At 40.0% G+C, this 26,622-nt stretch overlaps 2 protein-coding genes across 3 annotated transcripts in view; one reads left to right on the forward strand and one right to left on the reverse strand.

Moving 5' to 3' along the window:
• The window catches only part of stt3b (STT3 oligosaccharyltransferase complex catalytic subunit B), a 36,217-nt gene extending 14,771 nt beyond the window's left edge, over nt 1-21,446 (forward strand). Inside the window, exons 2-16 of the mRNA XM_017709176.2 lie at nt 5,601-5,709; nt 8,166-8,453; nt 10,406-10,471; nt 11,099-11,198; nt 15,035-15,133; nt 15,309-15,455; nt 15,955-16,003; nt 17,977-18,131; nt 18,735-18,946; nt 19,539-19,726; nt 19,851-20,022; nt 20,402-20,575; nt 20,728-20,841; nt 20,967-21,173; nt 21,281-21,446. Coding sequence (XP_017564665.1) covers nt 5,601-5,709; nt 8,166-8,453; nt 10,406-10,471; nt 11,099-11,198; nt 15,035-15,133; nt 15,309-15,455; nt 15,955-16,003; nt 17,977-18,131; nt 18,735-18,946; nt 19,539-19,726; nt 19,851-20,022; nt 20,402-20,575; nt 20,728-20,841; nt 20,967-21,173; nt 21,281-21,361 — 2,161 coding nt within the window. The 3' untranslated portion in view covers nt 21,362-21,446. The remainder of the gene's footprint in view (nt 1-5,600; nt 5,710-8,165; nt 8,454-10,405; nt 10,472-11,098; nt 11,199-15,034; nt 15,134-15,308; nt 15,456-15,954; nt 16,004-17,976; nt 18,132-18,734; nt 18,947-19,538; nt 19,727-19,850; nt 20,023-20,401; nt 20,576-20,727; nt 20,842-20,966; nt 21,174-21,280) is intronic.
• A 1,141-nt stretch (nt 21,447-22,587) lies between these two features.
• The window catches only part of osbpl10b (oxysterol binding protein-like 10b), a 53,459-nt gene continuing 49,424 nt past the window's right edge, over nt 22,588-26,622 (reverse strand). For both annotated transcript variants that reach the window (XM_017709177.2, XM_017709178.2), the window contains one exon: nt 22,588-26,101. In XM_017709177.2, the coding sequence (XP_017564666.1) occupies nt 26,054-26,101 (48 nt within the window). In that variant the 3' untranslated portion in view covers nt 22,588-26,053. The remainder of the gene's footprint in view (nt 26,102-26,622) is intronic.

A 26,622-nucleotide genomic window follows, 5' to 3' on the forward strand; every position in this document is an offset into this window, starting at 1 on the left:
AGCTAGGATATTCTTTCTGAGGAAGCAACAAAGCACTTTTGTAAGTTGCTCTGGATAAGAACATCTGCTAAATGCTGTAAGTGTAAATGTGATCTTAAGATAATGGTTCTGAAACATCTGGAGGCAGACACAGCAGTTGGTGTTAAATTTTACTTATTTTGTCCTGTTGTAATGGAATCAGCTGTGATAACTGCAATCCGCAGTTGTACAACCCTTCAGAAGAAAATATTTAATTTTTAAAGTGATGTGCGATGATATTGGAGCAATATGAGTATCACTGAAAATGTGCATTAAAAAAAGTTTAGATTTGTTAACTGATTATCGATGTACTTATACAACATTTTAGGTGATGCAGGGCTACTGATCTGCATTTTATTCAATGTGCTGCATTTGTAACCTCGCAGAAATGTGCCCTGTTGTGGGGCAATCATGGGCTGGCGGTTAGGGAACCAGCCTCATGACTGGAAGGTCGCTGGTTCGATCCCCAGAGCCAACAACACATGACTAACCCCCAACTGCTCCCCGGGCACTGCGGATTGGGCTGCCCACCACTCTGGGCAAGTGTGCTCACTGCCCCCTAGTGTGTGCTGACTAGAGTCTATGTGGTGTTTCACTTCACGGATGGGTTAAATGCGGAGGTGAAATTTCCCTATTGTGGGACACTTGATGTGTCTTAAGGGTCTCTTAATCTTAAATAAGTTTTAAATTTCTCTGTAAAGCTAAATAGGTAGCTTTAGTCCCAATTTCTCTATTTTATAAATGTTTTAGCAGATGTATATGTAAAATGTCAGATACCACCATTGGCCCACACTTCAAGTCATTGTATCCCTCATTTAACATACTGCCATTGATTTTGTAAGTAATTGAATTTTTAATGGGTAGAATGTAAGAGCAAGTGATTTGACTTATTTTTCTCTTTTTCTCTTTCCTGTCTAAATAACATAGTTGACACATTTACAGCAAACCAACATCTAAAGCTGCTACAGTAAATCAAAATGTGGTGGAATGAACTGTTTTTTTATTTTTAAATTGATCAAAGGGATGTAAGCCCATAATCAGTGTTTCACTCCAGTATGTCTAAAATGTGTAGAGGTAGAAGCACTTGATGAACTCAAGTAATGTTAAGCATACACTAGAATACACTAGACTGGGAATCTTGCAGTGTCAATATTTACAAGACTGCAAATAGATTTTTGAGGTTATTTCCCATCTTGCATGATGCGGAAGCTTACAAGCAAATAAACACTCTTCCTTCCACTCTAGTGGTACAGATGGGAAGATATGTTGGCTGAGGATGTAAAGATCTGGGGCTCAGTCCATTTCACTGTAAAACTGTATACTCTGATTTCCCAGAATCTCTTTAAATAACCGGTGAAATGTGCAGTTACTTGTTAAAATTGATATAAAGATTTACATCAACATGCCACAATTCAGCGTAGTGGATTGTCATGAACTAAACCTTCAAAAACAAAGTGTAACAGAAAGCAAAAAAAAAGTATAAAAACAAAAACATAGATGATTCTTAATAATGTCATTCTTAAAGTTGTCTCCACATTTCCTTACATTACTGTTATGCTCAGTAAACCTGAAATATTAAAGCAGTCAGTTTATATTTTATCTGATTATGGAACAAAAGTAGAGCAGATTTACCGCTTTAACAGATTTCAGGAACTCGCACGTACATTTTTTATTTTTTTTTCGTTACCCCCTCCTCTTTTTATCTCGCTCTCCCTCCAAGACTTAAAACTTTCTATAATATTACACACAGTTGAATTTGCTGCAGCATAAAGATGTGAAAGACCGCCATCTTGACAACTTTACACCAAACGATTTGAGATCGACCCAAGACTCTCATGATTTTATTTCGACGCTGGATATTTTTCTGCATCAGTGAAATCATTTAAAGTCATTTGCTGTAAGGCCGGCATAAGCTGATATGCATCACTGCTTTCACATGTGCACACACACACAGAGGCTTGTATGGGGAAGGTTTAAACAAGCTGGAGTTTACCGAGAACTGTTTTCGTATTTGCTTTCTGCAATAGGTTGAATATACGAATATGAGTAAATGCACCAGTAAACATAATGCAGCTTCACTCACTGAGAACTTCTTTAGGTACACACAACTTGTACCTAAAACTCATTTTCCATTTTATCAGCTCCACTTACCATATAGGAGCACTTTGCAGTTCTATAATTACTGACTGTAGTCCATATGTTTCTCTGCATACTTTGCTATTTCATCTTTCCCTCAGTCATCACTGGTCAGGACCCCCACAGGAGCACCACAGAGCAAGTATTGATTGGTGGAATGACATGGGCATGCTCTGTGGTAATCCTGTGGGAGTCCTGACCATTTGAAGAACAGGGTAAAAGGAGGCTACCAAAGTATGCAGAGAAAAAGCCTGTAATTTTAGAAGGTAGATGTACCTTATAAAGTGCTCAGTGATTGTAGTTTGCTTCCAGATTAAGAAATATTTGCAACATTTTATCTGGTTTTAGTGGAGTGTCAGAGGCATGCTAAGCAGTAGGTAGCTGTGAGCTTGTCTGTAACAATCAGATTACGCTTCATTTCCACAGTGCAGTTGTTGAAGATTCAGACTTCTGTAGACTACACAGTGGCTAGAGATTAGTTGACATGCGGAGCTGGTGAAGAAACTTGAGGCCAAAGAGAAGCCATCATAAAGAATCTGTCGGCCTTTTTTTGTCTGGAAGATGTGAAACTGCAATATCCATGCCTGAGATGTGTGGAACGGTTCTTCAGTGTGCTGGATTTTGTATACATGAGTAACCTTTTTCAGAGTTGGCCTATCCTGGTACAAGAGTTCCACTGCTCTTCATATTTTAGATTATTACCTGCTGGCAACACACCTGATGCCACAGGTCTGAAATAAATCTGGGGAGAGTACTAGTGGGGTGGATAGGAGGGTGTTGGGGAGATCAGGGTGTTAGGGATGTTGTGTTGTGCTGTTCTAGTATTTATGAATATCCAAAGAAAGTATGCTATTTACTTAACTGGCATGCATGGTTCATGTTAAAACATATAAAGTGGCTAACAATATATTCAACAAATAATCCTTGGGAAATTGAAACATCAATGCAACTAATTAACAAGCATTTTTTTAAAGTGAACTAGCTGTGTTGGAGCAGGGAAAACATTACAACATGCAGATCAGTGGTATTTCAGGACCAGGATTGAGACCCACTGGCTTAATCATCCAGAAAAGGCTATAGTTTTGTTTTTAAGTTCTCATAGCTTTTGAAATGGTTTACTTTTGAAAAACCTATCCAACTTCTGTAGCTCTTTATTGCTATTGCTATGCTTGTATTCCTTTCTGTTGTGTAGTAGGGAACCACATCAGACGTTCGGCTGGTCAGAGGACGTAGGCTTAGTTAGCTACCTTCTCTTGTTAAATTTAGAGGCCAAACTTTGTTTTTTGAGCTCCTTTTGAATCTGTCACAGTTCATTGTTATCCTGTTCAAAACCTTTGTGATTGTTCTTTGAAAGCTTTTTTTTTGGAAATGGTCCAGGTCAACCAAGTAGACACAGATTGCAGAAAGAAGGACAGCTTAGCGAAATGAATTTCTGTTCTGATTGTGTCCCAGTTGCTGAAGATGCAAATGACCTGTTATTTCGCTAGAGAGGTGCTTCGCCTAATTGTTTTCAGCTACTGGGGAAATTATATGAAGTACACTCCATGAAAAATGTAGACTTTGTCAACATATTTGGAAATACAGATATCAAGTCTTTATTTTAATCTGTGTTGATGGATGTGATATTTATCGGCAGTTATGTTGTGCTGGTACAGGTAACATTATCATCCTTTATATAATTGAAATAGTAATTCAGTTTTTTTTTTAATGTGGAAAAAATACCCTCTTATACATATCAGTACGTCAAACACATAGTGCCCTCAATCTGTGTTAATGATCAAAGCATTGTTATCGAACATCTTGTCTTAAACGTCAGGTTTGTTCTTTATTATTGGAGCATGTGCCATCATGTCTAGATCAAGAGAGTTCTCCGAGACATTCAGAAAGTTGTAGATGCATATCAATTTGGGAAGTGCACTCTCAGAAGTAAAGGTGTGAAACTGTCACTCGGGTGATACCCTAATAATCTATTGAAATTATGTTGTATTGAATTCACACATCCTGTCTTGTGTCTAGGTATTTAATTTCATTGTTCTGTTTTAAAACATTAATATGAAAATGTACAAATACTTTCCACCTGGGAAAACCTTATATAGAGGCACACAACTGGAATGTAAAATCACTGTTGTACCTTTTGAGAGTACATTTACTTTGTTTGTACCTTGATGAACAAGAAATGTATCTGCACGGTAGCTTTTATTTCTAACAGTGTGGTTTAAAAAGTGTCATTCCTTCGTCAGGAAGATGATCTACAAGTGGAGAAGATTTAAAATCGCTGCCAATTTGTCCAGGACAGGCTGCCCCAGCAAAGTTACAAGAACAGACCAAGAGACGCTGAAAGAAGTCTCTAAGAACTCCAAAATTTCATCACTGTATCTGCAGGAAGCTCTTGCCATAGTTGATGTAAAAGTGTATGCAACTGCCATTGGAAAATGACCGTAGAGATTTGACATACATATGGGAGGTGTGTCAGGAGGAAGCCTTTGCTGTCTAAAAGGAATATTGGGGCAAGTTTGCTAATGAATATCTAGGCAAGAACCAGGACTTGTGGAACAATGTGCTTTGGAAATATGAGTCAAAAATAGTTGTTTGGCACAGTACCAGAAGCCATGTTTGTCAAAAATCAAAGACTGCATTTGATCAGAAGTTTCATAACTATAAAGCATGTTGGTGGAAATGTAATGGTTTGGGGCTGCCTTGCTGCCTCAGGGCCTGGCCAACTTGCAGTCCTAGAATCGCCTCAGTTTTCTTTCATAGCGGAGAGTGTTTGGGGAGAATGTGATATGGTCTGTATAAAAAAAAAAAATAGGATAGGGGAAAGGATACTAAAGACATGGACCTTCTACTTCTAACAAGATAATGATCCCAAACATAAAGTAAATCAATGCAGTAATGCCTCAAAAGAAGTCAAAGCCCAGATCTGAATCCAATGGGATGCTGTGGTGGGATTTTAAAGGGGCTGTACCTTCAAGAAACCTCTCAAACATTGCACAGTTGAAAAAACTTTGCATGGAGGAATGGTCAAAAATGGGTAGACAGTTATAGGAAACACCTACATGAAGGTGTTTCGGCAAAGGAGGGTGCAGGACCAGTTACTGAAGCCAGGGGTGTACATAATTTTTTCAAAAGAAAAGACCTCTTGGTTCATTCTTCTTTTTAAGCAAATGATTGCAAAGTCAAATTTGTATATATATTTTTTTTTTGTTGTTGTTCCATGACATTTATCTCTACACACTGTTTAATAGAAGATCGAATACTGAAATGTCCATGTGTCAAAAAGAGAGACATCTCATGGGACATGCTTAGTTCTTTATATGACTAGATTGCCTCTCTTTTTGACTGAATTGCAGATATACATTTCATTTAAATGTGTTTTGTTTGTTTGTTTTGTTTTGCTTTTTTACCCCTGCCGCCAACCTCCTGTAATTCTGTGTCTCAACTTTTAGGTTCAACTACAGATCAACTCATCACCTCAGTACTAATGGCTTTTATGAATTCCTGAACTGGTTTGATGAAAGGGCTTGGTACCCACTTGGCAGGATTGTGGGTGGCACGGTAAGGATGCTCAAATTCTTGAATACTCATGCTGTACTGAACTTGGGCTGTGCTGTTCTGTCTGTCTTCCTCTCCATCTCCATCACCATGTGTGTCTGAGACTCTTCACACGTTGCTCGCATGATGCCTTGGGTAGATGTTATCAGGAAGACTGTTTTCTAATTTATCAACAGTTAGATGGTTTTGCTGAGATGTCAGTGGAATAGCAAAATTAAGTAATAAGTCAGTTGTGAAGCATACAACCAAGCCTTAAATGCAGGTGGACCTTGGCTTGAGTTTTGGATTAAGCGCTCATTATGTAGGCCTTGATAAAGATATTGAAATTGTTATATTTTGGGAAACTATAAGAATGCCCTGCAGTTCTTGTTGGTTTAGTCATCAGTCAATAATCTTGTATTCCTTTATTATGCCAAAACACATCAGGCCTCAGGCTAGTAGGTAGATGTAGGCTTAGGTGGCTGCCTTGTGCCTGTGAGTTGTATACATATTGCTATGACTCCTTAAACCACCTTTGATTACTATGAACGTGTAATGCAGTTAGTGAAATAAGGTTCTGGTTTTGCCCTTCTGTGACCTAGCAGTCAACAAAGCTCAAGAATAGCTGCCTGCTGAAGCTCACACTTTGCCCTTCCAGCCAGAAACTTCACGGGCGCGTTAGAGAGGATGAAGGATCAGCTGCAGTTTGCAGACACAACAGAGAAAATGCTGCCTTTAGAACTGTTTCAGAAGGCATATTTAGGGCTCCCTCAGTATGGCTAAGCCTTCGACTTGACACGCTTCCCCTCTCAGTTGCTGTGTTCACATCCAGAGCATGACGTTAGTGTAGCACGGCTAAGCTAACGAGCTGGCCCTCTCGGCTATGGTAGGCTTTGATAGCGCTCTGCAGTGAGCTTTTTCACTGCTTGACAGCTCTTGTGTGGGAGCTGTAGGGGGCTGGAGCAGACAGAGCCAAGCATCTGGACAGTTAGAGCAGACGTTATACGGCCATTCATTTGCAGCAGGGCCTGCAGGCTGCAAAGCTAAGGATAAGGGAGGAGAGAAGCAGAACTGAAGGAACAGATAAAGAAGCACATCGTCCTCAAGCTTTTTCTTTGTTTTTTTTTTTTTTTTTTGTCTATGCCACAGTTCTGCATTGAAGTCATTCTTGCAGATGCTTTAGCAATACTATTTTTATTTAATGTTGCAAGGGGTCTGGCAGATAAAGCTTGCATTCATTTTCCTCTTTTCAGCCTCATTTACTGTAGTTATAAAGTGTTACTACCTTGCTGGGCTTCTAGAAAATTTTAAAGGCAAATGTTGGCTAATACAAATGTTGGCTAATCATGGAGAGCAGTTGTAGGAATTGAAAGGGGGGGGTGCTGATTAGAGAATAATTCAGCTACAGTATAGTTTTTAGATTGTAGAACCTTGCATTTGGCTTACATTATTTATTTCTACTTCGCTAATTCGTCGATTCAGGTAAGCATGGGGATAGCTGAGCTGTCAAGCAAGCAGCAGTGAAGGCCTCATTAGCTTATGCTCGTTCTGGGTATTTTCAAACAGGTCTTGAGTGCCCCTTTACATCTAAGTTGTTTGAAAATGTAAAAGATCACACAAGTACAGCTTTCAAGGTAATAAACCAAATTTCTGTAGGTTTGCATTGCATTCTCTGCTGAACATTTGCCAGCTGTTGAAGACATAACATTTAATCTTCCCCAAATCTGCAAACCTGAAGAATTATAATGACATTTTAATTGAAAAGCCATATATAATGCAGTCTAAAGTATTAATCTTAATAAATTGAAGATTTATGGTCCTTGTGCAGTTGATTGCACGGTACCGAAGCATAATGTTAATCATTTGAGCGTTGTTGTGTGTGGACTAGTCCAGTGTTTCCCAGCCCTGGTCCTGGAGGCACATTTGTCCTGCACATTTTTAGCTAGCTAGCTAGCTAGCTAGCTATTTATTTATTTATTTATTTATTTATTTATTTATTTTTCCTTCCTGCACCCAACCCTGATCCAATAAATTGCTTCATTAACAACCCCTTACTGATCCAAAGAGCAGGCACACAAAAATAGGAAACTGAATTGTGCAGGGCGTTGTGCCTCTAGGACCAGGTTAGTAACCAGAGGTTGTTTCTGAACATCAGTCTCAAGTTCAAATTTTCAAATTTTCAAATTGACTAATTTTTGCAGTTATTTATCCAGATAGCATCACCACTAGCTGTCTGTTCATAATTTGTTCATTCTGCGTGTTTGCTGCATACTAAATTAGATACTTTTTACTATTTTTAAAAATGCTTTCTGAGGAAGATTTACAGCCTTTTCTACACATGTGATTTGTGTATATAAACACTTTCCCATAAGTTATTTAGTTGGCAGATTAGCATCAGAAGCTAAAATTAGCAGATTTAGTGAATGGGTAGCCGCTTAAATTTTTTGTGCTAAATTATTTCCATTGATGTCTTTCTCCAGGTTTACCCTGGGCTGATGGTGACAGCAGGTCTAATCCACTACCTGCTGAACCTCCTGAATGTGACTGTGCACATCCGTGACGTGTGCGTGTTCCTGGCTCCGATCTTCAGTGGCTTGACCGCCATCTCTACCTTCCTGCTGACACGGGAGCTGTGGAATCAGGGAGCTGGGCTTCTGGCTGCGTGTTTTATTGCTATAGTGCCTGGCTACATCTCCCGCTCCGTCGCTGGCTCCTTTGACAATGAGGGCATCGCTATCTTTGCCCTGCAGTTCACCTACTACCTCTGGGTAAGCCAAAGTGAAAGCACTGCTGCACTTTGACTTTCATGCTCTATTCATCTGTGTGCCTTTCTCTACCTCTCATTCTCATCCATCCATGGCTGCCACACTGTTCACTCTCCTCCATCTTTTAACCTGCGTCTTTTTATCTGTCTGTAAAACTCTTAAGTTCCTGATGGAGTAACTAACCTCCCTAATTTATTGGAAAATTGTTGTTTTCTGCTAAAAGTATACTTGACCTTTAGGTATGATTATACACTATATATTGAGCAAAAAATAGTACCACAACCCATATCACCCTTGTCTTTTCTCTTGGATATGTTGTCAGAAATGTTGAACAAACTCTGACATGCATTGGAGGCTTTTCTGTTCAGTGTTAGATCTGCAGTTAGAATATGCACTTGATGAGCCTTGATCACTAGGCCGCAAATAAATTGAACTACTGCTTTCAAATAAGCCCTACTAGAGTAGCTTCATTCATTTTTTTGTAGCATTTTAGTCAAATATAGATAGAATGTAGAATATATCTGATAGAATAGTCAAATTTAATTCAAAAAGGGAATCTTGAGAGTTTGAGAAATGGTTTTCTTAGTACGACTAATCTTGGGTTTCAGTTGCCTTAAGTAAAACAGTTATCCTTGATGGAAGATATTTGTGGGTACAAAATGAAAAACATTGATTGATTAATTGATTGATTTTTTTGGTTCATTTTTGTAAGGGTGTAAAAAGTGGTTCATGTCTAATATAAACTTTAATTCTTAAAACAACAAAAAAGGACAGTATGTAAAATGCAAATAAAACAGAAAGCAGTGTTTCTTAAATCCACTTTGAGCTGTATTTGAGCAAAAATAGTACAAAGTGTTTATTTTACCATGTCAATTTATTGTTATTTGTAAACGTACACATGCAACACATTGCGTAAATGTTGATAGGCAAGTTAATACTAGGAATGTTGTTAAATGTTTGAGAATCATCATTAAAAGGTGATAGTCATGCTTGGATATGACAAGAGCATCCAGGAGATCTAGTTCTTTATGGGCATGCATGTTTCAAGGCTTGCTGTTTTGTTAAAAATGCATCTGTGAGTAATCCAGCAACATCAAGAGATCGCTAGGATTCCAGTTACTTCAATTAGTTATATTTCCAAACAGTAAAAATATCATTTTTGTTGTGGTCAGTTCTGCCTCAGTAGCGCCCATCTGGTTCAAATCTGCTATAGGCGCGGATGACGTCTTCATACCAAAGTACCATGATACGTCACTGTATGCAAATCAGTCAACCAACCTTACCACTCCCTGATGACACCCTACTCTTGCTGCACCATAAATATAAAACATGAAATATAAATTTCAAAACAATTGGACCAGTTGGTGTCTTCAGTTGATTGTGTTGGTAAAAGGAAAGATGATGTAACATAGAGATAAATATGGTCCTGCCAACCTTTTAGAATGTGTTTTAGGCACTTTCAAATGTGTGTATTTACCCAAAAAAAAAAAAAAAGTTCATCAGAGTCCAGGTCATTGAAATTTGGGTAGATGTCTTCGTTTTGTGAAGTGGCTACCGCCACTAATTTGAGAGGCTTTCTCCTGGCAGACAAAATCAAAACGAGATCCTGCTGTACTCAATCCGACAATAAAATATTTTGGCTAAATGGAACACGTATCTCGTATTTTGGCTAATTCCTGGGTAACGTACGGTGTCTCACCTCATTGACCCATTGCTGATGACTGCATTTAATGCCATCCATTCAATATTATGTCCACTACATTAAGGGAAGATTTCTTGATCTTGATCACCCTACAGTACTCAAAGGTGTTAAAGAACAACTAAAGGGAGATACAGTGGTTTAAGTGCCCTAATCAATCACATGCATTCAGCTAGGCTGTTACCTTCTTATGCTGTGACTGTGTGCTATTTTCAGTCAGACACAATTAATAAAGTATCCATCCTGTCTCTTTCAGGTGAAGTCTGTTAAGACAGGCTCAGTCTTCTGGACGATCGGCTGCTGCCTGTCCTACTTCTACATGGTGGGTGTTCTGCTTTAATGTTTTCACTGAGTTTTACCTCCTTTACTTTAATGTACCATGCATTTCTCTGGTTGACAGTGCATTTCATTATGCTGTGAGAGAGAGACTGAGGAAGGTTGATTCTAAAATCGTGTATGTGTTTGTTTGAGTATGCAAGCATGTGTTTGGGGATTTTCAGCACTACATATTTGTGAGTTGTGTGTTGTAGCTCATAATTGTCTCATTGCTCAGGTGGTAGATGTGCGTGTGTTCTCCCTCTCCAATCTCATTAAGAAAATATGTAAAGTAAATAAATGAAAAAACGGTGCCATCCGTCACACAGGACTCAGGAGGGCAACACCGACTGGTGGCATTAATGAACATGAGTCGTATGAGCCCTAAGAGCCTTTCCTCCGGAGACAGGCAGTGCTCATTAATAATGGTATCCTGCAGTTCTACCCCAGTCCTCCTTTTGTGTCTAACTTTCTAAACATGTTTGTGGCAGAATAACAAGCTGAGCCTTCATTTCCCAAATGGGCTTTGACACCTACTCATTCTGGAGAACGGTCGACAAGCAGAGAACAACTCAAACGACCTATAAATGCTTTCCTTTGACTGAATTATTGGCTTTGTGTTTGTGTGTTACAGGTGTCTGCATGGGGAGGCTACGTCTTCATCATCAACCTGATCCCTCTACATGTGTTTGTGCTGCTCCTCATGCAGCGTTACAGCAGGAGGCTGTATATTGGTGAGTCAATGTCAGCTATCAGTGTGTTTGTGTTTGTCCTTTATGAGGCACAGACACCACCACCTACTCGTGCCTCACACAAACCCTGGTTTTGATTTTCAGTCTTGCCTTGCTCTTTTTCTTTTTATTTGATTTCATACAAACATGCATCCGCACAAGTACACCTGTGAATACAGAGCACAGGGCTTCTTGTTGCATTCTCTGTAGCGTTTTGTTTTACAGGGGGCTGCCCAGCAGGGACAGCCACATTTAGTGGAGATGGTGCTTTTTAATGGCAAATTTATTCCACCTACTCTTCTCTGCCTCTCACAACCAATCAGATAAACTCTACCTGATCTGAGGCCTGCTGCAGCTTTCATGTAGGAAAACAAAGCTCCCTAATCCACATCCTTAAAAAGTCTTTTACCAGCAGAACACATCCTAACTGCCTCAATTAAATCTAGTGCTAGCATGAATAACAATGGAGCTTTCAACTTTGATGGTAACCTTCCCAATAGTGGAGCTGAGGAATATTTTTTGAAGAGCAAATGTCATTTTTTGGGCTTTTTTTTTTTTTTTTTTTTTTGGGAGGGGGTTGGGGTGTCCCCCCCCCCCCCCCCCCCCCCCCCCCCCTTGTTTTATGATGGATTGCATGGGTTTGAAGTAAGTGAATAATTGAAGGTTGTGTGTGTGGGCCCTGCAGCAGTTTTCTGATGGAGGAGCAGGACCACGGTGCTCCATGCTGCTAATTCTGTTAAGACTTTTATTAGCCCTTTCCTCAGGGCTCCTTGGAGCACTGGCCCAGCTGCTGCAGCCGGAAATGGGCCCTGTGATGGATGCTGGGCATTAGTTCTATCCAGAAACACTCCAAAACGCTGTGTCCCACAGCACAGGTGCTGCATCTGGCTCTCCGTGGAGCATCAGTTACACAGCTCTGCTGTTCAGCTTGCTAATAAATTATACCGATTACATTAAAGAGCATCTCGGCGGCTCTGAGGTCATGGGTGATTTTACAAAGTTTGTTAACTCTTGCTTTTGGACAGTCAGAAATGAACCAGGGGAAAACACGCATCACTGCCACAATGCGTTTGCTCCTTAAATATTGACTTCCTGAATGTAATAAATCATTGTGAATAAATGTGTCATTCTTACACATGTACAACATGAAACATGTAGCTCAGTGCCTCCAATCTTGACTGCATAGGCATGTTCATTCATAGCAGTGGTTCTCAAACCAGTCTCCAGGGCTCCTTGTGGGTACACATTGTTGCTCCTTAACCTATCCCGCATAGGAATGCAGCAAAAATGTGCACAGTCTGGGAACCCTGAGGAGTGATTTGAGAATCGCTGAGTTACAGATAAAATGGACTACTCAATATACAAGAAGCTGCTGCACATGGCATCCAAGAGCATTAACTGCCATGAAGCCTGTGTTTCTTTTCAAATAAATTGGAAAGGATATTTAGTCTTTACACTGCATTTTAATTGTTAATTAGTGCTCTGTCAGTGTAATATAAAATATTGTTACTTTTGAAGATTTTGTGAAGTGCCCCAATTTGTGCATGCCCTTGTGTATTTGTAAACTGCCCTTGAATGTCACTATAATTGCCCATTAGATATATGCATGTTTTATGTATATATGTGTATTTTCTAACCCTGCTTTTTGAGGCTGACACTATGCTTTTCATATTCAGACAGAGAGAGACAATGCTAAGGGAATTAGAGGCTTCTCATTCATCTCTCCTTGCTTGAAACTGGCTCCGGATAGCATTATAGTTATTGTCTCGATGTTGGGATGTTACAGCTAAGAGCTTAGATGTGGTTGTATATCAGTGGCTATGGGGGTTAGAGAAAAGCTTGTACAATTCCTGTAAATGTAGCAGCTGTGGAGATGAAGGTGGTCTCGTTTTGCTTTAATGGATTCAAATCCAACGCTGACAGCTGGGGTAGCCAAAGCTCTGCTCACTCATCCCCTTCCAGTCACCTCCCGCCTCCCCGCAAACCCAACACAGCTTTATCACTGCCTTGCTCCCTCACACTTGCATACACATGACATGCTTACTTTTGTACCTCATTCCTGATAGATGCATAAACCACCTGTGTCTGGCAGGAGTCCAGCCTTCAGGCTGTCTTGAACTGTCAGTCAAATGCAACATCTGTTTTCCAGTTGCTTTATGATTAACATTGTGACATTGATTCCTTGGTTTTGTTTTGCATCATGATGATGACGACTCAGTTTAGCCAAAAAAATTGGAAAATAACTCTTAATTTGGCATTGATGGATGGACAGTTTTTCTTCTTTTCATCAGGCCTTTATTCTGTCACAAATTAAATATGCAGGTTGGAATTGCTACATTATGCATTGGCCTCCTGAAGTAATCTGGAGAGCTCTTATATAAAGTACTTTTTTTAAGTTTGCCTTTCTGCAAATTATTCATATTCACTTAATTCTGACACATCTTTTCACTCTTAACGGTATGATTGGTTTGAGAGTTATGGGTGATTGAAGCTTTGGCTGTCGCGTATGCTGGCATAATGACTAAAATGTAGTTTGTGACGCTACCCTCTCCAAATAGGATCAACACATCTGAACATTTCCATGCATAATTCTGGAGACTGTAAGACAGATTTGCATTTGAGTCTGATATTGTGGTTTTCCTCTCTCTCTTCCTGAGCCTTGGTTCTGATGGGAGCAGTGCAGCTTAGTTTATAGATGATTCAGAGTGTGCTTAGGCCCTGCCTCACTGCACAGGGCCTGCTTGGCTCACTCTCATTTGCTCCACTCACTCCTGCTTCCTTCTCCTATCCTACACTGAAATGGAGATCAAGCACTAAATTGGAATGGGATGAATAAAAGTTCTTCACTAGTCAATGAGTCATAGAAATGTTCTGCAATTTTGTATTTGTACAAGTTCTAGAGCTTGAAAAATTCACCCTAAACTACACAAGACCCCACTGTTCATGCTGGATTCAGACATCATTTCTCAGCCACTGTCAAGCTTTGGTCTGGTTCATATTTCACATTTTGGGTTTTCATAGCCTGTATTTTACTTATTACAGATTTTACCCAGCATTTCCCCAGGTTTTATTTTTTGGCATGCTAGAATTACTCATGTTGTTGAAAGAATTTGGTCCCAGACAGGGAAAATGGGTGCGAGGTAAATTAAATGTGAATCAATTCAGGAATGTAGTTTAGTACAGCCAAGTATTTAATTTCTTTAGCCAAACATATAGTTGTATGTAATGTTTTATGTACAAAAATAGTAAGAGGGAATTTGTCATTACACTATGTCTTTGTGGGTGACCCGCAATTGTGGTCTGGGCTTGTTCTGAGTAGTGATTTTGAATTTAGTCAAAGATCATTTGAATCCTCTCTAGTTATATATGCTTATTGTTGAGGGAGTAGTTTTTTTTTTTTTTTTTTTTTCCCCCTTTCTTTTTTGTTGCATTGGCTTCAAGTGACCTAGAAATTCTGAACTATGCAGAAGAATAGGTATAAATACACCAGCTGGAAAAAGGTCTGTGAATGAAAGTGATTGTAACATTTGTCATATCCAGATCACCACGGCATAATAATGTAACCTTTTTAATTTGATTTAATTTAATGATGCCTGTATTTGACAGTGCATAGTAAGTTAACTGCCGCCATCATTAATTTTACTTTGAACTTGGGTCATGATTAACTTTGAGTCAGTTTTGGACCAAAGGCTTAGGTTTGGACTCAGGGTTTGGGTTTGATTTGATAATGTTGTTTGAATTGAGTCAAGCTCCGAAAAGAGGTTCTCAGGCCTGATTAAAGCTCTAACGTGTTTTGGTAAGTTTGTGTTTATATCCCTGTGCTTTTGTGTCTCTTTCAGCATACAGCACATTTTATATAGTGGGCTTGGTGTTATCCATGCAGATCCCATTTGTGGGCTTCCAGCCTATAAGGACAAGTGAGCACATGGCTGCAGCAGGTAAGATAGGTTCTTTATAAAGCTTTTACTAGACTGCTAGAAGTTGCCCTTCCACACTGTTGGCCACATTTTAGAGAGAGAAAAATGACATGTAAGGTCAGCAGAATGGAACAACCAACATGAAGTTGGTTGCACATGAAGTTACTAAACCATGGGTGTACGCTTGTCTCTGCAGGTGTATTTGCACTGCTGCAGGCCTATGCCTTCTTGCAGTATCTCAAGGACAGGCTGACAAAGCAGGAGTTCCAGACCCTTTTCTTCCTTGGAGTGTCTCTGGCTGCTGGGGTGGTCTTCCTTACAGTCATTTATCTGACCTACACAGGTGAGACTGCAGCAACTATGGCAACACAGCATCATAGCCTAGCACAGCACATGCCTTCTCTATACTTTTCTCCCCTGCCTCTGATAAATCCAGCATAGCTTCACATGTTTTCATGCATAAGACGTACTTCATCCTCTCAGATCAAGCCAGTCATTCTTAACCTAGATACAGAGAGACTGTTTGATCCTGTTCTCTCAGCATTGCTCTTCCTGGTGTGTTCCTAGTCCTTCTGTTCCCAAACCTGAGCAGCCGTTCATTAATCACACCATCCCTGCAACAAGCCTTCGAGATCTCATTAGGGCTGTCCTTTCGTTTCTCTTGTGTTGCGTTTACACTGATTGCAGCCTTGCGGTGGAAATTAATTGAAAGTGCGCTGGATATAGGCAAGGAATTAGCCTGTTGGAAGGAGTCCAAGCTCTTGAGCCTCTTAGACACTGACAATGAGTTTGTGGTGCTCTGTTTGTGTTTTATCTTCCTGTTGTGTATTTTGTGATTTTAGGCTACATTGCACCTTGGAGTGGCCGGTTTTATTCACTGTGGGACACAGGGTAAGTTGACACTTGTTTGTTTTTTGCCCATTTGTTGGGTTACGTGATCATCCTGAAGTTTTGCGTACTCAATAGTCTTGATGGTCTGAAATTGAATAGTAAATTAGTTTTAATAAACAATTTAGCTTCTCTCTAACAGTAAATCTCATTTGAGTCATGAGATGTCCACACTCTGTATTACACCAGAGGGCAATGTAGAGACTTTGTCTTAGTTTGGTCAGAGTTTCCAAGGTAGACTGGTTTTCTGTAATACTAAAGCTAAATGCAAGTTTGAGCATCACAGTTAATGCTGTCTCTAGAGGACCAAATGATTTTTTTTATACTACAAAGTGTTTTGGAAATGGGCCCTTTTTAGTCCATAGAATGTAACATTGAAAGACTGCTGCATCTGTCTAAAAACTGCTACCTCACACTGGATGGGAAGCACTGTGGAGTGTTGCATTACAGACAGTGCAAAGTGCTGCTGTACTAAAGATATTTGAGTTTTTCATTTTAGTCTACTTATAGATGCATATAGATTTAATTTATAGTGTATCACATTTGGTAGCTATTTTTAAACTATAAGGTAAATTTCAGTTCCGTTCCATTGACCTACATTAAAAGTAAAGTAGGTTTTTTCCCCTCTCCTGTAAAGTTAGAAAGTTTTCTTCTGACAACAGTGTGTGTGTGTGTGTGTGTGTGTGTGTGTGTGTGTGTGTGTGTGTGTGTGTGTGTGTGTGTGTGTGTGTGTGTAATTAAAAATAGAATTCCCCTACAAATTAAACATCAAATTTGATTTTTATGTCCATCCCTGATTAGGTCAGTATGCTGTATCAGTATTATGAAGGCCAATATTGACATTACCAAGCAATACATTGTACAGCCTTAGTTAATTGTCAAGTGCTGTGTACCAGCTATTAGTTCTTACCTCTGAGTTTTGTCAGTGGTTTTAGCTGGTTAACTAGTTTCTGACATATGGCTACTATCAGTGAGAACAGACACTGTATTGAATTCTACATGACCTACACAGCAGTGCAGTCAGTCCAATACCACACCCTTTAGAGCTTGATCCATATGATCTACCACTAGTTCTCTGGTCATTACTGGTTGACATGCATAAAATACATGGCACGCATAACCCTGGAATAGTATTTGTCTGGCTGAATTTGTCCTTTTTGCCCTGGAAATGTTCCAGCTGTGAAAAATTCATGAACATGTAACTTCCCTAAACAGCAGTCTCTGCAGGGGTGAGGGCAATATGGGCAGCACTGTTGAATCCTCACTGTGCAGAATCAGCCTTCTGCACTGCAGTCAGGGAAGAAAGAGAGAAGGTCATGCCAGGAGATAATGATCAGAGTGATGCTTGCCCAAACTGAAAGCAGCATTATCAGGTCTGCTGGTTCACATCTGCTAACCAATGGACGTGGTATGAACCAGAGAGAGAACAGCACTGGTCAAGTTTGGACATAGCAATAACAGTTTTCCCCTCCTCTATATTAGACACACTGTTCAGCTTGTCCAAAAAAAAGAACCTATTGTTTCACAAGTTTGCTTTGTTCCTTAAGCCAAGTTTCCACTCCTTTCCCTGAGGATGACTCTGCATCTTAGTGTTTGATACATTAAGGCAGTTTGAGGTTGAAATGCTCACCTCTATGTTAAGGAAAAAACTGTTCTTCAAAAGACCCCTTTTCTTATGTGTTGGGTATATTTTGTTGCTGAAAAATTGAGAATGAAGGATAAGGCACCGTTTGTCAACCTTGGGCTTGGAGGCCCTGCATATTTTAATATTTACTTTATTTCTTGTTAAGGGGGTTTTAATGAGCTGATCAGGTGTATTGGGAGCAGGGAAAACAAAGTGTAGGGCTGTGGGCCTCCAAGACCAGGGTTGAGCACTGGGTTCAGAAGATGTATAGTATTGTAGCTTACTCTACCTTTTATACCGTGTTTACTGAAAATTTCTCTAAGCCAAATCTCCCTGACTCTGTATGCTTTAGGTATGCCAAGATCCACATTCCCATCATCGCCTCTGTATCAGAACACCAGCCCACCACCTGGGTCTCCTTCTTCTTTGACCTTCACATCCTTGTGTGCACTTTCCCTGCAGGACTCTGGTTCTGCATCAAGAACATCAATGATGAACGGGTTTTTGGTGAGAGCTCTACATATCTTCCTCAACCCCTATTCTCTTTTGTGCAAATGGTCCAGCAGTAAAACTGGTGCTGTATACCCTGTGGTCTCTTTCTGCAGACCAAAATCCATATTGGTGACAGTATGACCGAAGACACTCAAAAACACAGCATAAAGTTTATACAGCCTGCACTGACCATATTGATCGTCTGTTTTCCTGTTTGCATTAAGACCCTTCGCTTACAGGCTATTGCATCAGCAAACAGGGCACAGGACAGAACACAGTAAAAGCAGTTTTAGCCCTGTCTACTGTTTTGACCTTAGAGCATATTGTGTCGTGACGGCTGTCTGAAAGTCTAATGCAAGCTAAAGGGGGCACTCAACCCCTGCAAATAAGTTTTAATTAGGACTCTAGCAGGTTTTTAATCCTATAATTCTATTGGTACTTTGTATTAAATAATGATGCAAAATCCATGTCTGTATTAAGGAATAAAGATGATCATAAGATGATCAAATTCATACCTTTTTTAATTTTTTGTCTTGTCCGGGGGATCAGAGGACTCATGCTGCATGTCAGGCTAATCTCACCATTTGGAACTCTGTTTTGTTCTTTGCTGCCCTCTAGTGGCACTCTATGCCATCAGTGCGGTGTACTTTGCGGGCGTGATGGTGCGTCTCATGCTGACCTTGACCCCAGTGGTGTGCATGCTCTCAGCCATTGCTTTCTCCAGTGTGTTTGAACACTACCTGGGAGACGACATGAAGCGAGAGAACCCGCCGGCTGAGGACAGCAGTGATGAGGATGACAAGAGGAACTCAGGAAATCTCTACGACAAGGTAATAAGTCAAGGATCATGGGGTGCCCGTTACAGACCTCAGCCTATTTCCAAGCAGGAATATGACATTTTTGGATTGGTAATGATGATAACCAGTAATTTCTGCCTTTGTTGGGGCAGATACTAATAACACTTAATTTTTTTTGTGTTTTAAGACCAGTTCATTCTGCAGTCTGTATTTGAAGTCTAGTGTGTTTAAACATTAAAGATGCTAGCTGCGCTAGCAACTTGCACACCACTGACATGGTCACTCTGTCCATTCATAATGTGATTGTATATTTGTTAACATATGTGTAATTTGTGAAAACAAAAATGGGTACAGGTTTTTGGTTATAATTGAAGAGGTTTTAACAAAGACCACTTTAATGTGTTTTATAAGAAATCACTGCTATATTTTGAACAATAGCAGTTTAATGATAGAGAAATTAATTATGTGAGCTGTTCTTTTCAAAAACTAGTTATCCTAAATGGTTTCCTGTGGATTTAAAACATTTTGGAATGAAACTCCTCATGCACGCCTATTTGCAGGCATTCTTTTCCATGTCATTTGGTTTTTGCAGGCATGATGTGCTGTTTGTATGTGCTTACTGCAGGCAGGAAAAGTGCGTAAGCATGTGTCAGAGCAAGACAGACCAGAGGAAGGACTTGGGCCCAATATTAAGAGCATTGTGACCATGTTAATGCTGATGTTGCTGATGATGTTTGCTGTGCATTGCACCTGGGTCACCAGCAACGCCTATTCCAGCCCCAGTGTAGTGTTGGCATCATATAACCACGATGGGTGAGAAGTCACTTGCATACACTCCTTAGTCTCACAAACACTTGGGGTATACACAAATGTGAGCAGGAGGACTCGTGCACTTGCCAGCTCTGCTGATGACTCTTTTCTTTCTTTTCTCAATCAGATCAAGGAACATTCTGGATGATTTCCGTGAGGCGTATTATTGGCTGAGGCAGAATACAGATGAACATGCGCGGGTCATGTCTTGGTGGGACTATGGCTATCAGATAGCAGGCATGGCCAACAGAACTACACTAGTGGACAACAACACATGGAACAACAGTCACATAGCACTGGTGAGAAGAGCCATCAATTACATCACTGGTCAAACAAAGAAGCACAGTATGTGTTTTTGTGGAACAAGTGATTGAGACAGAATAGTAAAGCAGAGGCTTTCAGAAATTCATGATAAGTTTCAGTATGCTGTACACTTTGATGTCTAAGTTAATAATGATTTCTCATTAACTGACTCCCCAAATATTCTGTTTAATTCTGACACCTGCTGGTATTCCATGGATGAAGTTAAATGCCAAAGAAAAAGACAGTTTCACGATTCATACGTCAATGAAATTACTGTTTTATAGCATCTCCTCAGTTGTAGCAGGTGTGATCTCAGGCATGCCTCAGTAGTGCCATTTTGTGGATAGCAGTGCTCAATATCTGTTTACCATGCAGGTGGGCAAGGCAATGTCCTCCAATGAGAGTGCAGCATATGAGATTATGAAATCTCTGGATGTGGATTATGTCCTCATCATTTTTGGGGGAGTGATTGGGTACTCAGGAGACGACATCAATAAGTTCCTGTGGATGGTGCGCATTGCAGAGGGAGAGCATCCTAAAGACATCCGGGTAGGCCTGCATGTTTGCATTTCAACCATCAATGAGTTAGTTGTGCTGTGTTTAAACATTACTTTGCCATTATGGGCCTGTTTTTATCATTTCAGGTTTATAAACAAATGAAATGTGCTGCCCCATGACGGATGTTTTTGTGTTTTGTTCAGGAGAGCGACTACTTTACTCCTCAGGGAGAGTTTAGAGTAGACAAGGCTGGCTCTCCTACCCTGTTGAACTGCCTCATGTACAAGATGTCTTACTACCGCTTCGGGGAGATGCAGGTGACTGTCTTCCCCTCTTTTCTTTATAAAATGTTACATTTTTTTCTCAATACAGGAGTGTACTCTTGTTTATTTTTCTTATCTATGTTGAATAGACTCATTAATATTCTGTATCTGTTCTGCAGCTGGATTTCCGCACCCCACCCGGGTTCGACCGAACGCGGAATGCAGAGATTGGCAACAAGGACATTCGCCTGAAGCACCTGGAAGAGGCGTTCACCTCTGAGCACTGGCTAGTGCGCATCTACAGAGTGAAGAAGCAGGAGAACCGGCAGGCTCTGGACCACAAGCTCCGCAATGTTGCAGCCAAACAGAAGTACACCTCAAAAAAGGTGTGCATTGCTTGAAAATACTTTTCTTGTTTCATCATGTGAAATGTGAATGTGATCTGCACTTCTGTGTTTTAACTATGTGTTGCCTTCATTTATCTAATCTGTAGACGGCCAAGAGGAAGCGTGGATACGTTAAAAACAAATTAGTACTGAAAAAAGGCAAGAAACTGAACAAGAAGTCAGTTTAGTTGTTAAATGGTAAAAAAGTGAAAATGGCTAATGAGGCAAAAAAAAAAAAAAAGACAATGACAAATGCAACCAGTAATCCACCAATCAAGAAGAAGAGCAAACAAGTCGTCTGGCATCCGACCACCTGAAAGTATTTGATTGGAGGCTTTTATGCTGTGACTGCCATGGCGACACAGAGGCTGTGTGATCTGACTGAGGGGGTTGGAGGAGAAGGCCTGGACAGGGATCTCTTGTCAGTTTTAATCTGATGATTCTGGACAATTTTTTTTTGTTTTTTTTTTTTTTTTCTTTTGTACTTGAATGTGTTGGTAAGGAAATTGAGCTGTCCTATACTTTTAGATGGCAACCCTGTTTTTGGTGGTGCAGTCAGACCCAATTTCACCACAACGGTAATATAAGATGAAGTGATTAAGCTGAGAGAACCTTGGAGCAGTAGCACCAAAGAGATCCCGTTGTTTTTTTGTTTTTGTTTTTTTTTTTTTGTTGTGTGTTTTTTTTTTTTTTTTTTTTTTTTTTTTTCAGAGCCTGTGCTAACTTGTTACTTTTTTGATAAAAAAAAAAAATAAAAGCTATGGAATACGAGGGCTATGGAGTGGTCTGCAGTACTGAGGGCCAAAAACCCTCCTGCCTATTTCTCAGAATGCAGAGGTCACTGTCACTTTGAATGTGTGAATATCTCAACAGAGCAGGCATTGCAAAGGACTGAATTATTAGTCGTGTTTAATTATTGTAGTGATTTTTAAATATCGTTTTTTTTTTTTTTTTTCTATTGGTTATCAGATGTTTATGCAATAATTCTAAAACGGAAATTTTTTTTTTTTTTTTTTTTTTTAAACCCCCTCCTTCTCTCTTTCTATCCTATCTCTTGTCCAGTGGTCCTGCTGCTTGGTTTCAGCAGTGCCACAGGTGTAGTGAATGCTGTAGATAGACTGTTGGATAAAGGATGTTCGCCCCCACTTTGTCTGCTATGTTGGGCCTTGTAGGAATCGGTTTCTCCCTGTTTTTTTTTTCTTTTCTTCTTTTTTTTTCTAATGACTGTCTCACTTTGCCTGTCAGGAGCAAGTGTGACTTGTGTTAGTTGTAGGGTTTTATAAAATGCTGCATTACTAGCCTGAATGCACTTTGGCTTAGTTCACCTTCAGGTGGATCCACTACTGAGTAGCATGCGGGTGAAGAGTGCGTATACTTAATGACAAGTTTTCTGTTCTGCTTTTTTTCTGTTTAGTGACAAATCTGCATCTCCCTCACTTTGGTTTAATTTCTTCTTTCAACCGCTACTAGTGGACAGTCATAGGAATGGTTCACACACTTCAGATCTTGGTTTGGTCTCTTGCTCCATGTATTTTTTTTTTTTTCTTCCTTTCTTTCTTTGGTTTTTCCTTTCCTCAGTGCACTGCTTTTGCTTCATCTCTGTGTGATTGGGAGGAAGGTTAAAGTCATTTCTGAGGACTATGCTGCCTCATTCTAACAGCCTAACATCATATCTAGTTCATACATAACAGACTCTAAAGGTATTTATTTATAAGAACAAAATGAAAGTTTAAAAAAGGGCAGCATGTCATCAAGAAATGAAAAACCTGTCTCTGTTGTGTAAATTGGAGTTTCTTTCATGAATTGTAAAAAGTTTATAAGGAAAGTAAGGAAGGATGCTACTGTTAGAATGAGCAATGCCTTTGTGATTAAAGGAGTAAACGAAAGGTTCTGCCTTATCTGCGGACCATGTTTGCACTTTGTTTTTTGTTTTTCAATGTCTCATCTGTTTTGTTTTTTCCCCCCGTCTAGCTATCTGGCTATTTTAAAGACACAGCAGTTTCATTATAATAAAAAATTATAAATGTGTTTACATTTTTTAAAGTTAAATTCTCGCTCCACCATATCATCTTTCCAGTAGAAGGAATGTAGAGCCCACTGCAGGGAAAGGGAAAGCCTTGAACTTTGATTTTAATTTTGATGGAAAATTGCATTTCCTGTACTTCACATTTGTCTTGATTGTTCTGCTACAAAATTGAGATGAAAATTTATTTTTTTTGTTAACGTAAAGAAGTGTTTTGGTACAAATAAGCCTGTCCTCTAGGTGGCAGTACAAGTTTAGACTTCATTTGCTTGTGACTTAATTTCTGCTATACAGCAATTGGAAAGCTCAAGCACTGAATTTACCTGCTATATTTACTATGTTTATATGAAGTTCTAAGTCACTAACATTTGTTTACTTGTGCAGCATTTTATAAATAGTGGGCATAAATCTACAGTCACTTAGTGACATTGGTCAACTGTTTCTCCCAGCTTTTACAAATTCATAAAATACTACACAATTGCTTTTATTGTTGAAAAAAAAGAAACAATTTGCACTAATTAGCCAGTAAAGGATGATCGATCTAGGCTCAGTTGTTCAGGCATAGGTTATACACTTAATTCCAAGTAATTATCCCCAATATATCAATCGGGTTTATTCACTAGTGGCTGGAAAGTATACAGTATTTCACATTTCTTTATTTAACCAACACATTGTCTAGTGCGGGAGTGTCATCTCCCTCATTGTGTACAGTGAAATTACTGTGTTGCATAGTTTTTACACTAGTGGACAAAGTGTTTGGTCTAAGCTCTGAATACATTATGCTGCTGCACATCACTTCTTGTCACGCAGACATGGGCCATCAACAGGATGTGCTCCAACGCTGCATGCACTTCTAACCAATGTGCAAAAGTGCTTCTTCATTCACATGATGCCTGAAAGTGCCTCTTTTGCCTTTTAGGTCAACTTTAAATATGACTGGTCAGTCATGTCTTCTGGTTCACTTTACAATCTACGTAGAGAATAAGATGAACATGGGTGAGTGTGGTACGATTCTGACCTTAACTGAGCCTGTGTAAAGGTTCAGTCTCAGATCCACAGAGCAAGTCTGAGAGATCCAAGCTCTAAATTCAGAGGCAGTGTCAGCCCCTGGTGCAATGTCATGAGATTCTGGTACTCCAAGGTGAAAACTTAAAACACTCAAATCCGTGAAGTTCATTTTTGTTTATGGACATTTGAGTTAGTTGTGTGTCACAATAGAAGCATAGCTGGCTGACAAAGTAATCAGTATAACGATATTTCAACTAAGCTTTGCACTTTTAAGATTTCCAAGTAGCTCTTTTAAATAAGGTGGTGTAACAGCACAAGTTGCCTCCAAAGACCACAATCCGTTGCTCTACTTCAGAAGTGTCCCTCCCTCAATGATGAGTATATACTGCATGAGGTAAGAGCTGAGAGGAATGTTCATATCCGTTTACTACAAAAAAAAACAAAAACAGCATGTAGTAAAATGTGCAGTGGCTAGCTGGAGAACACTTGTGAAAAACAATTATTTTGGGAATCAGTAAAGAATTTTCTTAAAATATAGGTTCGAGGCCTTTCTAACCAGTGGGACAGAAATGCATGCAGCTACACTGACGTTCCTGATTTGTGGGAATGATTTTGTACAGCGCTGGTAACACTTTACTGAAGCATAGCACTGATAAGGCTAGAAGACAACTGACCTAAACCTACATAAACATCTATAAAAACTTAAGTATATATAAATCAGTTGTCTCAAAGGCTGCTTTTGTCCATTCTGATGTCATTTCCTCTCAGCAGGTTATATGGCAACTGGTGCTTGTTAACCTATAACCTTTATAAGTTTCTATACAAGTTTATAGTGGTTGCCATGAGAGGCTTATGAACACTGCCCTTCAGTAAAGTGCTAATTTGTTTCTGCTTCAGTTCACGTTCCCGTCTCTCCCTGGTAGAGAAGCTATGCTTCACACAAGTATAGACTCTTCTTTCATAATACCTTTCATTGTTCAGGCAAAGAAACCATTAGAAAAGTATAATCACTCTGTTTTTCTTGGCTCCTTGATACCAGCTGAGGCAAACATCACACAGACCGAGAGTTCATTAAGGAATCGGATATTACAGTGAATGAAATCTGGGAACCTCACTCATACTTTCAAAAGTGTTGAGGACAGGAATGTGCAGTTACTGTGCGAGCCTTCTGAGAGCACTTCCCTTTCTCAATGTCTGACTGTATAAGCAACAATCACTGTTAAGCTAAGAGGTCCATTACCTTGATAACCACTTATATCAGACATCTGTGTTACACTTGGTGATTGGGTGATACACTCCTCTGCCCTCTCTTTCAGTCTCATAAGCAGCTGTGTGTACCAGTAGCATTCCGCCTTATTTGAAGCGGCTGATCAGCACTGGGTTTTTTCCAAAAGCCTCTCAGGGTGTCCATTGTGCTACAATTTTAGGAAACCAAACCCTGATATACCAGGAAGCATATGTGACTGAGCAAACTTAAATACAGAAGAAAAATAAGACTGCAAAGTTGTTTCATCTGGCCGCCACATGTGAATTCTCCCAGTAGCAAGGAAGGAAGAATGTCCTTGAGCACCTGTTGGGGCGGCAGGTCTTTTGGTAGCTGCAGAGCTGGGTTTCTCCACTCTCGGGTCTTTGGGTAGCTGCTGGGGTGGGTAATTCCACTCTTGGGTTTGATTATTATTTGTGTTTGGCACCTTTAACTCTCTAGGAGATGTCAGAGAAATGGTCAGCCTCTGCTCTGGTGCAGTCCGGCTCCTCTTGTTCCATTGGCTGGCCAGCGCTCTTCCTCCGTGGCTCTGCCTCTGTGCGCACTGGCCTCTGTGATGGACAGCTGGCTTATGGCTTGTTTTCCTCAACAAGTTGTCTTCCACAGAGGATTGTGGTACACCCAGGCTTCTCCCTGCAAAAACAGTTTTTGGAATATTAATTATTCACATTTTGTTTGCTAGGGGCCCTGTGAAGGACTGGCAACCTGTCCAGGGTGTTTCCCACCTTCCAGCCAACGAGCGCTGGGATTGGCTCCAGCACCGCCCACGACCCAGGATGAGAAGCGGCTTAGAAAATGTTTGTGTGTGTTTGTCAGAGAAATTTGGATTTTGTGATGTTACCCTGAACATTATGAGTGTAGTCCTTAATGCAAAGTATGCGATTTGCCAGCAGTAGAAGCCTGGGAATTTGTTTGGATATGAGATGTGTACTGTTCAACTAACGGCTGTACAGAAGTTCCACTGAGAGACAAGTTCCACTTGTCTGCTGCCTCTACTCGGCTCCTCACTATTATTATCACTCTGTCTAACAAAGTGAGTAGGTGGTAAGAAAAAGAAACCTTGATGGAGCTGCTACTCTTTTGCTATTATCTATTCACCCCTCTGGGCCTCAGCCCACATGCAGCAGGGAAGATTAAGTGAGAGGATTTTGCAA

This window comes from Pygocentrus nattereri, chromosome 3 (assembly GCF_015220715.1).
Source record: "Pygocentrus nattereri isolate fPygNat1 chromosome 3, fPygNat1.pri, whole genome shotgun sequence".
Taxonomy (NCBI): domain Eukaryota; kingdom Metazoa; phylum Chordata; class Actinopteri; order Characiformes; family Serrasalmidae; genus Pygocentrus; species Pygocentrus nattereri.